Source organism: Grampus griseus (genome assembly GCF_964374135.1).
Source record: "Grampus griseus genome assembly, chromosome: 10".
NCBI classification, from domain to species: domain Eukaryota; kingdom Metazoa; phylum Chordata; class Mammalia; order Artiodactyla; family Delphinidae; genus Grampus; species Grampus griseus.
The window spans coordinates 70,238,146-70,251,095 of record NC_139004.1 but is presented as its reverse complement, the minus strand read 5'-3'; the positions used below and the strand labels follow the sequence as shown (position 1 = coordinate 70,251,095).

The 12,950-nt window shown below is 42.4% G+C and overlaps 1 protein-coding gene across 1 annotated transcript in view; it reads right to left on the bottom strand.

The window, feature by feature from the left end:
• Positions 1 to 12,950, bottom strand: part of CACNA2D3 (calcium voltage-gated channel auxiliary subunit alpha2delta 3) — a gene marked incomplete at its 5' end in the record, with an annotated part of 768,939 nt that overhangs the window by 182,417 nt on the left and 573,572 nt on the right. The window contains 2 exons of the mRNA XM_082664450.1: positions 5,237 to 5,317; positions 6,785 to 6,856. Of these exons, the coding sequence (XP_082520576.1) occupies positions 5,237 to 5,317; positions 6,785 to 6,856 (153 nt within the window). The remainder of the gene's footprint in view (positions 1 to 5,236; positions 5,318 to 6,784; positions 6,857 to 12,950) is intronic.

Below are 12,950 nucleotides of genomic sequence, written 5' to 3'. Positions count from 1 at the left end.
TACAGATGAAATCTCTAATTTTTGTTTCATCTGAAATAGAACCAGTCTTCCTGTCCATTCTAATGTGCAGTCCTGTGGAGTAATAAAAGAACAGATGGGACACAAGGCCTTCCAGCACTTGGGGCTGCCAAAGGGGCCCTCATCCTGAATCATACTCTTCTGGAGGCCAGGAGCCTCGAGCTCCAACAGCCCGGGGAAGGAGGTGCTTCCCTTCCAAGTGCAGAGACTTTGGGCTAATGAAGTGAACCCAATTATAAAATGGCTTATTACATTAACAGAGGCTGTGGTGTCCGGAAATTATTGCTGGGGTGTTTGGAATTCTTAATAAAAAGTACAGGAAGTCTGATTGCTTGTGGTAAAATCTATGAAGCTAAGGGAAAAAAAAGAATTCTATCTTCTGGGAAAACCCCGAGAGCAGACTCATCTTTACAAGGTGTTAATCAAGAGAAAAAGGTATAATTTGCACTCTGCTCCCTGGAGCTCTCCTCTCCTAGATGGCTCACTCTGCCTGCCATGCACACCTTTTCCCCAAGGCTCTTGTGGGAACCAGAGGAAGGATAACTTAGATTAAGGTATGTCATACGTGGGTCTCTCGTTCTCAGACCTTAGGAAAAGCCTAAAACAGAAGTGCCTGTATTTCAGACACTGCTGGTTAATTTTCTGTAGCTGATCTTCCTCTATCCCCTTATTATACTTCGTTTCATTTATCTTTTATTAGCTGAGTTATACTGAGAAAGTTATTTCACGTATCCTCATCTAAAAACGGGGTCAAGTGGTACCCACTTCATGGGAGTGTAATAAGGATTCAGTGGGAATAGTGGATATAAAGCACTTTTACCATACCAAACACACAGTAAAAAGTTCAATGAATGTTTTATTGTATTATTTTAGCCATTAATATTATTTTTAATATTTTAACTATTATTTAAACTATTACTATTATTGTCCTTTATTGTTTCTAATGTCTCTAGGGTAATAAAGGCTAAAAGTCTGGATTGCTAGTTGTGAGACTTGGTGAGATATTTAAACTTTCTGAGCCTCTGTTTCTTTAGCCAAGGGTAATAGCAGTGTCTACCTATTATTAAGTGAGATAATGCTATAAAGAGCTTAGTACATTGCCTAGGAGAGGAAGCTCTGAGAAACAGACTCACAGGGTAATTGTTGTCAGTTCCTGTATGTTCACACTTTCTTGATTTACTGGGCATATATTAAATAGTGGCCCTATATATGGGCTTCTACATCTTCTTATATGGTGCAAGAGGATTAAGAGTGTTAAGGAAGGTGGGATGCCCTTCCTTAAACAGTAAGCCAGCAATTCTGGGTACCTAAGTCTGGGGATTTCAATAAAAGTAAAGTCCACTATCTTTAGGGGCCTCAAATACCCTGAGTTTCCATCTCCGGGGAGCTATACAGTTTCCAACATGTGCTTATGTGAGTTTGGATCAACCACATGTCCTATCATGCTCTGGAAGCTTAACTTCAACTGTAAAAGCCTTGCTGTTGAATGAACCTGGTTGTCAGGGCTCCAGGGTGACAGTAGGAAGAAAGACTTTTGTCATCTCAGTAAACCCAATCAGGAAAGTTCTTTTGTTAAGGAGGCCACCTTTTGTGAGCCTGGACACCTGATTTTAGATTAGAGTTCATTTCCTCGTATCATGAAGGTGGCTTTCTAATTTGATCACTTAAATGGAATTGGCATATGGGAAGAGACATGTCTTGCTTGTTTAAAGAAGTTTCCTCTTCTAGGAGTGGAGCATGTGCTAAGGACCAGCTAGGAAGCGCTGGGAAGAATTTAACCTTTTGGGTTCTCTGAGAAGGTTGGGCCAACAGGTGAGGGTGCAGCATGGGCTTATGGAGGGTGGTGATAGCGCTGATGTCCAGGGCTAAGGGGAGCCCTAGGAGGCAGGGATACATACCCCAAGTCTGAACAATCCCCTATGGTCCTCACTCTTCAGTTCTCCATCATCTTCCCATGGCCTATTTTGCTTTCTTAGGAAAAACAGTGTAGAGCGAGATGATTTCAGGTGGCATGTAGGGCCTGTGTTAAACTTTATAGCCAGAACCTCTAGTAAGAGGCAGCCCTTTTAAAAATTTCTTCCATCCTTCCAATTATATCAAAAATAAACTTTCCATTAGTATATCTTTAACATTTGCCTTTAATACTAACTTAAAAGAAAAAAGAGAACAGAATTCAAGTTCAGAACCTTGGAATCAATTATTTAATACTATTATTTTGTTTTTATAATTTTTTTTACAATTATCTTCTATAATGCAAATTGACACTGGCTTTTCTTTTTAGAAATGATGGGTTTCCTATCAAAATTTAGTTAAGTGAAGAAAGTTTCAGGCTGATTTACAAGTGAAGTATTAAGTAAATAATGGTACAGAGAGTATATGAAGTAGTATGTGAATGGCTTAGATCTGCTCTAAGAATGTGGATCTAGGCTCAAATCACACTCACCACTTCCTACTTATGTAGCCTTGAGCTCTGTGAACATAAGCCCTGCAAACCTGAGTTTCCTCATGAGTAGAATGGATACAACAGCACTGCACTTACCTGAGGAAGGTTTCTCAACATGATGGGGGTAATGTTCGTTGCACAGCACGGAGTACTGGGCAAATGTTATCTGCTAATATTATACCTTGAGACATCCCATTTTGTACCACAAAATGGTGCTTTTTTAAACAGGTGTTTTCTGCACCTGTCACTTTGCATCCAACCCTCTGAGGGGTGACCTGTTCATTTTGGCTGCAGTCATCCATTTAGCTGACTTGCTTGGATAAGGGCTTGCTGTGATGCCTGGTGATCTGTTCTCTTGCTCTTATCCTGGCCTTCTGTCAAAAAGGTGGACCTATCCTTGTCGTCAAACTTAAGAATCTTGCCTAACACACATGACCTTGTATCGTAAGCCTTTCCCCGTGTCTTTCAAAATTCTTTGAAAACCCCATTTTCAAAGGTGGCTGAGAATCCCAGCATGTGGTTGCCTAGTCCATTGTTCAGTTAACCCATCGTTCTGTTGGGCATTCTGGGTTAGCAAAGGATCAGTGGATGTGAAGCCACAGGTGTCAGAATCTGGTAGGAAAGGTGTCAATAGCTCTCTGCAAGCAGTACTCCCTGTGGAAGAGGGCTGCAGGTACCAGGGGCTGGGGGTCAAATCTGTCCTCTTGACCAGTGTGTTACCATTGCTCCTGACTGATGACAGTGGTCAATTCTTCACACAAATCTACAAGCAGGTTCTATTGTTATCACCATTGGACAGAGAGGAACTAAGGATTTGAGAGAGTTGTCCATACCCAGCTCCTCAGTGATAGAGCTGAACTCCAAATGTATCTTCTTCCAGAGCACTAACCATTGCCTCTTCCTGCCAAGGCCCAGGAAGAAGGGCCTCTCACAATGGTGGTGAGGCAGGCTCAGCACATCAGGGAATGAGGTGGTAAGGGAGGGGGCCCTGCCAGTTAGCCAAGAATCTCAGATTCCCAGCCCAAAGGAGCTTGCCTCCCTCCAGATGGGAACGGAAAGAACCCTCGTCAGTCTGTGAGTGGGCCAGAGATGGAGATGGGCGAGCTGGTCTGCTTCATGCTGGGGGAAGAGGGGATGGTATGGTCTCAACCCTTGTGCAGCCAGGGGAACCATGTCAGTCCATGAACTCCTCCCAGGACAAGGAGCAGGGGCTGCTTCCTGCCCCCCTGCACTCCCATGCATGCATACACAGAGACGGCTCTTGGGCAGTTCCATAGCACTGGGATAGGGCTTAAGGGGACCTTCCTCTTCTCACCCCTTGATTTGCTTTTCTGGGGAGCCCCCACTAGGGAACAGGTGAGAGTTTTCTGCATGGGGTTCAAGGACTCTCTGGGCCATCTTCTTAAAAGGAAAACCTGCATGTTACTCCCCTGGCTAACCTATGTATCAGAAAAATATAATGACCATATCTCAATTTACGACTTCACATGTGGCTGTTCAGGCTGAGGTTAGAAGAGATAATTAAGAAAAAGTGCCAGTCAAATGAAATTTAAAAAGATCTGTTCAGTAATTCTGCAGGTGGTACAAAGAAAAGACAATGTGTTACGATGGTGGGAAGCAAAAGGTTGAAGCTGGAACAACACTGCTCTAAAGGTAGTAGAGCCTGAACCTGACTTGGATGGAAACCAGGCTCCTGGCCTGTCCGTTGCTCTGATTTTGTTAAAGTGCTTATTTAACCACAGCAGCCAAAGAACATAAATACCAAGTAATATCATCCCTATGGGCCACAAAATGGTTACTGCCACCGTGTCCCCTTCATAGCAACTTGCCAACTCCTGCACCCAGCCTAGGTGGCAGTGCAGTCTGTCACTGTGTGTGCCTGCCTGCCCCAGAGAGGGCAGATCCAGTCTGTGGACCTCTGGGAAATCACATGGAGCTTGGGATGCTTGTTCTCATGGAAAGAGGTTGGGCTGCGGGTGGCACTGGGATGACCCATTAGAGCCCCTCTGTCCCCAAATGTGGAAGAACTAAATAAACCAAAGAGTAGTTCTGGGAACAGAGTGCTGGGAATATAGCCAGGTAAGGGGGAAAGCATGACCCTCTCTCTCGAGGTAGGGCTGGCCTCACACGCAGAGCTGGTTCTAGCATATCCACCCCCCGCCACACCCTTTTCTGAGCCCTTTCCATCTAGTGTTTCTTTTCCATGTTGTTCTAAACTCCCAAGGCAGTGGCCTACCAAGGCCTGCCCTAATCTCTTTGTTCCAAAGTTACCTACTCCACCCTCTCAACTATCCCCAGAATTTAAAACAAACTTACAATTCCCTTAGTGCCATAGGTTTAATGCAGCTTTAGGAAAGGAATATTAATTTGTACCCCATCACCTTCCAGGATAAAGGGAATACGTAGTCGAGAGTCAGAGACCACTTTTCTTTGTGCCTCATTGGGTTCCTGTTAAGAAGTAACAGGTTTTAGAGGGTCCTCAGATTGGGGTGAATCAAGATTGGCTTAGAAAACCATCAGAGGTGTAAGACCTGTGGAGAACCGCACAGACTTGTGTAGATTTCCACAGACTCACACAAACCTGGACAGGCACATGTAGACCTAATCAGACCTGCATGGACTATTATTATTCTAACAAAACAAAACAAAACAAAACAGAGCCCTCTAGAAGAGAGTAGAAGGGCCTCCTTCCTTCATGTTTTCCTTGTCACTACGGCAGGTTGTGAAATTATCTTGTGCATTTGGCCCTTGACTATTAATTATGTGATGCATTACCTTGTATTTGGGGATGGTCTTCAGAAGTTCTTTCACTGGGACATCTGTGCCGACCACACCCAGAAGAATGCCTTTCGATCTCTGTTGAAAAGAAACATTAAACAATACCAACAATAGTATGTTAATTTGGTAGAAGAAATAGAACCTCCTGAAAAGCCACACATCATAGATCACTGTCTGGTGCCTTCTTCAAACTGAGAGAGATTGAAGATTAACCTGGATCTCTATGAGGGAACCTCTTCTATTCCCCATCCGCTGCCCAAAATATTCCTAGGCAAGAATGGTAGCTTCTCAGGCCAAACATTACCTACTATATATCCCTCAACACACGCCCATACCAAGACACCCTAAAAACCATTTTCTTCTCTCTCCTGAAAATCAAGAAGCTAAGGACTTATGATCATTAATCAGTTTCTCTTATGGAAACTTTTTATAGGAAACACTTTACATGTTAACTACTTTCTCAATTTACACTGCCATCTGGTGCCCACGAGAGAGAGAGAGAGAGACTAAATAGCCAGAGAAAGATGCAATAACCCTAACACATTTTTAGCAGCAAGCTGGAATCAAGGACTAAGGGGAAGGAATAGGCCTCCAGGGTCCCAGGTCCCAAGGTCAATGTGGTGTACTAAACTTTCTAATGTCAGAAAGGGGCTTCTAGAAGAAAATACTCATCGCTGTTGTCTGTTGTTTCCCCCCAATTCAAGTGTCCCCAGAACCTCAGGCTGCGATCTTATTTGGAAATAGGGTCTTTGTAGATGTAATTAATTAAGGATCTCAAGGCAAAATCATCCTGGATGTAGGATGGGGCTTATATCCAATGATTTGTGTCATTAGAGGAAGAAGAGAGGACAGAGAGATAAGGAGAGAAGAAGGCCATGTGAAGACAGAGGCAGAGATTGGAATTATGCTGCCACAAACCAAGGAACTCCTGGGGCCACTGGAAGAGGAAAGGAAGGAGTCTTCCCTAGAACTGACGCCTTGATTTTGCACTTTTAGCCTCTGGAATTGTGAGAATACATTTCTATTGTTGTAAGCCATCCTGTTTGGGGCACTTTGTTGCCACAGCCCTGGGAATCTAATTCAAGGCTGGTACCTGTAAATCAGAGAGAGGTTAACCCACTACAATCAAGGATTCTTTCTGGGGGTTTCCTTCCTCTGGTCATTTAAACACTTAAATTTTGGAAAAGTGCTACAAACTGTAAAATGATGCCTGCTTGAATTCCTCTCATCTATTTTTTTTTTTTTTTTTTTGCTGTGCCGGCTCTTAGTTGCGGCATGCAGGATCTAGTTCCCTGATCAGGGATCAAACCTGGGGCCCCTGCATTGGGAGCACAAAGCCCTAACCACTGGACCACCAGGGAAGTCTCATCTCTCATCTACTCTTGATTTCATGATGCTACCAGCAGGATTAAAAGTGAGGAAAAATTATACACCCTCCATCCTTAAATTAAATGAGTAAATAAAGGGCACCAAAGCTTGAGTCAGAGGGGGTCTGAGATAACAACCGTCCTAGCAACAAGTAGGAAATCCAGTCACTGTACTCACAGTTTCGTTCTGCTTACTAAACACAGGCATGGCGACCGTGGTCATCAGGACGGGGCCCTGACCATTGGCAAGCTGGATGGAGACAGAAAAGCCAGTTACCTGAGAAAGATCTAGGATAAATAGTGCTGGAGGCCATACCCTTTGACTATCTCATCCTTTCCTGACCAGGGGCTGTTGGGAATGGACCAGGGTCCACTCGAGCCTTTATGGCATAGGTGGGAGTGCAACATTCCTCCACCCTGACGTGCAGGTGAAGATCCCAGCCCCTCCTCCCCAGCAGGGGAAACAATGTCAGTTACCATCAGTCACTCCAGCTGATCTGTTTACTGCATTCAGCTATTTGAGTTCAAATAAAGCCCTGTTTGGATCTCAGTGATTCATTTTATTTTATTACTACAGACTGACTTTACTGTTTTACTTTGCAGACTTTTATGTTCAATATGTGCAATATTAATGCTTCTCCTTAATCTGGAAATTGAGGATCAGAAAGCATGAGCATAAGGGGTTTTATGAGTTGCCCCTGCTGGAAACAATGGAATCTGGAAGCATTTATTCTCCCCAAGGTAGCTGAGTCATGGCCTTTTTGAACTTCTGCGTATCTCTGTATTCAGTCCCAGATGGAAAACAAACAAAATAAAAACAAAATAAAAAAATAATTTGAACAGCTCATCTTTAAATCACTGGTAAGAAGCTGAACATCCCTCCCGGAAGAAGAACTCTTGAAATTTGGCACATAATACACTTCTGTAACTCACTGAATTGCATACAAATGCACTGAGACCACCATCCCAATCGTCCTTCACAACAGTGTTAGGAGAAAGGCAGGAACCCCTACTCTGCCCCATTAACAAATGGGGAAACTGAGTCCTGGACCACAGTAGGCTTTGGTCCAAGACAAACCTCGTTCTAATTCTCAGCTTTGAATCTTTATTAACTGCATTATCTAAGCCTTCATGTCCTCATATGAAATAATGCCAAGTATTCCCCAACAGTGTTGCCATGAAGATAAAATGTGAAACTGCCCAGCAAGGTACCTGGCATCTGCAGGTGCTCAAAAGATGCTAGTTTCCTTTCCCTGCCTTCAAGGTCACATGGCTAGCAAGTAGCAGAGTCTCCAGTAAGATCAAGGCATGTGGCACTGCGGATAGAGACCAAAATTGGCAAGTCTGGTGGGAGAGGTTTACTTTCTGGTTTCACAGCCCATTCAAGCTTCAAATGAAGCAATCTGTGAATAAGAATCCACTATCTTCAGTCTAGAGTGTTTTCTGATGTTTGGGCACTTCTCTGTCACTTTAATTCCATAGAAAAAGGAGGTGTTGCTCCCTCGGTCTTCTTGGGAAAAGGCACTATAAAGAGAAGATCCTAAAATTTAGAGGTCCCCATAGACTGAGGTCCCCACAGACTGACTGGCCTCCTGAGAAAGGTCATTAAACTCAGTCAATCTTCTACCAGTCTTGTTCTTCCAATAGGTTATTTGAGCAATAGGACCTCATAACTTGTAATGTGGTACACAGAATGGCAGTACCTCTGGCACCTGAGTGCCCTAGAAATGCATAATCCCAAGTCCTCTCTAGATTCTCTGACTCTTCCTTTCAATAGTTAGTATGCATATTAAAATCCAAGAAGCACTGTAAAAAGGCAATGCTTTCCACCATCAATAACCATGATAGTTAAAGAGAAACTTATATGCTTTGGGAAAACTCCTAACAGGGATAGAGGAGGCCATGTTCTTATTAGTTTTACCTCTATATCAAGATAGGCCTATATTCCTCCATGACAAGCAAAACAACACAAGAATCTCAAGATCCCTCAAGGACTGGGAATTCATGATGTGATGGTTAATTTTATGTGGCAACTTGGTTAGGCAACAGTGCCAGTTGTTTGACCAAACACCAGTCTAGATGTTGTTGTGAATGTATTTTTTAGATGCGATTAACATTTAAATCAGTTGGTTTTAGAGATGGCCAAAATGGTGGAGTAGGAAGACCCAGAGCTCACCTCCTCCAAAGACACACCAAAATTACAACTACTTACACAGCAACTATCTATGAGAACAAACTGAAGATAGCAGAAAAGATTTTCCACAACGATAGACATAAAGAAGGAACCACAACGAGATGGATAGGAAGGGCGGAGACGTGGTAAAGTCAAGACCCATACCTCCGGGTCAGCAACCTACAAACAGGAGGAATATCACAATCGTAGAGGTCCTCCCCAAGGAGCGAGTGGTCTGAGCTCCACATCAGGCTCCTCATCCCAGGGATCCTACACTGGGAAGACAAGACCCCAGAACGTCTGGTTTTGAAAACCAGCAGGGCTTATGTTTAGGGGAGCCATAGAGTGACAGGACATGGAGGCTCTGCTCCTAAAGAGTGCTTGCAAAATATCACACTTTCCAAGTCCCAGCACAGAGGCAGTAGTTTAAAAGAAGCCTAGGTCAGACCCATTTGCTGACCTTGGAGAGCTTCCCGGAGAGGCAGGAGGCAACTGGGACTCCCCCTGCAGATAGAGATGCTGGCAGCAACCAGTTTCAGGAGCTTGTTCCACAACAACACTGGCACTGGCAAGCCCCATTTTGGAATCCTCCCTCTAGCCTAGAGCAACAGGGACCCAGCCCCACCCAACAGTGGGCTGGTACCACCTTGGGGCTCTGCAGAGAGCCACATGCAGGGATAGAGCTGGAGGGATCATGCTCCCTCATTTCAAACTATACTACAAAAGGTACAGTCATGAAAACATTACTGTACTGGCACACAAAAAAAGACACATAGATCAGTGGAACAGAATAGAGAGCCCAGAAATGAACCCACACTTATATGGGTTCATTATATGAATAATTATATGGGCAATTAATCTATGACAAAGGAGGCAAGAATATACAATGGGGAAAAGACAGCCTTTTCAATAAATGGTATTAGGGAAACTGGACAGCTACATGCAAAAGAATCAAACTGGACAGTCTCACATCATATACAAAAGTAGACTAAAAATCAGTTAAAGACTTAAATGTAAGACCTGAAATCATAAAACTCCTAGAAAAAAAACAGGCAGTATGGTTTTTGACATTGGTCTTAGTAATTTTTTTGGATGTGTTTCCTCAGGCAAGAAAAACAAAAGCAAAAATAAACAAATGGGATTCATCAAACTAAAAAGCTTTTGCAGAGCAAAAAAAGCTATCAACAAAAAAGAAAAGGCAGCCTACTGAATGGAAGGAGATACTTGCAAATTATATATCCGATAAGGCGTTATTTTCCAAAATATACAAATAACACATACACTCAACATCAAATAAACAAACAACCAGACTGAAGAATGGGCACAGGACCTGAATAGACGTTTTCCCAAATTAGACAAACAGATGGACAACAGGCATATAAAAAGATGCTCAGCATCGCTATTACAGAAATGTAAATCAAAACCACAATGATATATCACCTCATCCCTGTCAGTGAATGGTTATTATCGAAAAGATAACAAATAACAAGCGTTGGTGAGGATGTAAAGAAAAGGAAATCCTTGTGCACTGTTGGGATTATAAATTGGTGCAGCCACTGTGAAAAACGGTATGGAGGCTCATCAAAAAATTAAAAATAGAACTGCCGGGAATTCCCTAGCGGTCCAATGATTAGGACTCCATGCTTTCACTGCTGAGGGCTCAGGTACAGTCCCTGATCTGGGAACTAAGATCCCACAAGCCACGTAGCACAGCCAATAAATAAATAAATAAATAAAAATAGAACTGCCATATGATCTAGCAATTTCACTTCTGGGTAATTATCGGAAGAAAATAAAATACTAATTCGAAAAGAGATATGCACACCAATGTTCACTGCAATGTTATTTACAATAGCCAAGATATGGAAGCGAACTAATTGTCCATTGAGAGATGAATGGATAAAGAAGATGTGATATATACACACAATGGAATATAGTCAGCCATAAAAAAATCTTGCCATTTGTGACAACATGGATGGATCTAGAGAGTATTATATTAAGTGAAATAAGTCAGAGAAAGACAAATGATCTCACTTATAAGTATGATCTCACTTATATGTAGAATCTAAAAAACAAAACAAACAAACAAAATAAAATAAAAACAGACTCACAGAAACAGAACAAACAGATGGTTGCCAGAGCGGGGGGCAGGTGGGAGCGAAATAGGTGAAGGGGCTGAAGAGATACAAACCTCCAGCTATAAAATAAATAAGCCACGGGGATATAATACACAACATAAGGAATATGGTCAGTAACATAATAATTTGTACAGGGACAGAAGGTTACTAGACATAGTGATGATCATTTCATAATATTTGCAAATCACTATGTAGCACATCTGAAACTAAGATAATGTTACATGGCAACTATATTTCAATAAAAAATAAGTAGACTTTGATAAAGCAGATTATCCTACATAATTTGGGTGTGTTTTATCCAATCAGTTCAAGGCAAAAAAAGGTTCCCCAAGGAAGAAGAAATTCTGCTTCCAGACTGCCTTCAGACCCAAGACTGTAAAATCCCATCCTGCTGGAATTGCCATCCTACCAACCTGCCTTACAGTTTTTCAGATGCGTCAGCCCCCCACATTCATGTGAGGCAATTGCTTAAAATAAATCTCTCTCTCCCTCCCTCCCTCCTTCTGTGTGTGTGTATGTGTGTGGGTGTGTGTATACTTACCTTACACTTAAGAAAAAAAATACATATATATCTCATATGGTTCTCTTTCTCTGGAGAATCCTGAGTAATACACATTGTAATCATATAATCTATTATTTGGGACAGCCTAACTTTGGTGTTAGTATAAATAAACAAACTTGATGTATCATATTAAGAACCAAATAATATTAACTATGAGATAATGCTAACAGTTATTGTTGCCAGGAACCAAACCAACTGGTATATAACAGTTTGTGAAACCATGGTTCCAACACCTTGCTAAAAATACTTAAAGTATACTATGGCCATCAATGGGGGCATGCAAGGCCATTTTCAAAGGCAGAACCAACCCACAATAAACATCTCCCTCAGAATCAGAAATCTTCCCATATTCTGACTCCTTGATTAATCCTTAATGCTACAAAGAAAACTGAGTTGAGCTGATCCATAACCCTGGGCAACTTCCACTTTGCAACTCAAATCAAAATTTCAAGCAATGCCAACATGTATCACGGATAAAATCAAAACATACCATTGACAATAATGAGAAATGAAGCTTTTTTCCTGCAAACAGTAAAAATCAGTTATAAGTCACTGGTACTTGTCCTGGCATAAATATAAGATCACGGGAAACTAACTTCCAAATATTAAGGCCAGAAAATAGTAACAACTTCACTCAGGGGCTAATTCCAAATATAATTACTGTGTTACTTAAAATTTTCAAAAAACCCATAATATTACATTTGTACAGAAACCACTCATTTTAAACCAGCCCCAGGTAAACAAGGGAAATGCAGTAATCTCAGTCTAGCCACTGTTATGAGCTCACATGTCCCTCTTTCAGGGACAATTCTGCCCCAGATTTGTACTGGCTTGGCCAGAACCCTAACCTGTAGCCTTTCTGATGTTATACCAGCTCATCAGTATGGCCATGAGGGCTGGCAGCACTCCGGAAATATCACTTGCACAACATGAAGATGCTCTTCTGCACCCGCCAGCTCCATCTTTCCCACTTTCCACTGGGTCTGGGTCCTGTGAATCTTAAACATTTTGTGGAGAGTGAATATCAAATTGAAAGTTAATTTGCACGGTAAGCACTTTACGATTGAAAGGCATTCTGTACTCCTGCCATAGGAAATAGCAGCTGGTGGCAAAAGGTTTTGGTTTTTTTTTTAAGACCACCAAGCAGGAGTTATGCAGCAAACCACAGCCAGACACCCTCTGTCCCCGCACTACACTAGGGGGTCCCTGCTTTCCTGTGGCTCCCTAACCTGTAGTAGACACTGAGGCAAGAGCACTGCTTATGATTCATAGACATGGCTTCCAAGAAAAACGCAGACATAGAGTCAACATTCATTTTCCAAGGGTAGGAGTGGGAGACTGGGGGTCGCGATGGTCCATCTAGGCAAAATCCCATTAACTTGAGTCCAAGTGGGAATCCTAAAATGAACTGCCATTCAATTATACTTGCCCAGGCTTTGAACAGGCCTCTGAAATGCTTGGTTGTGGTGTT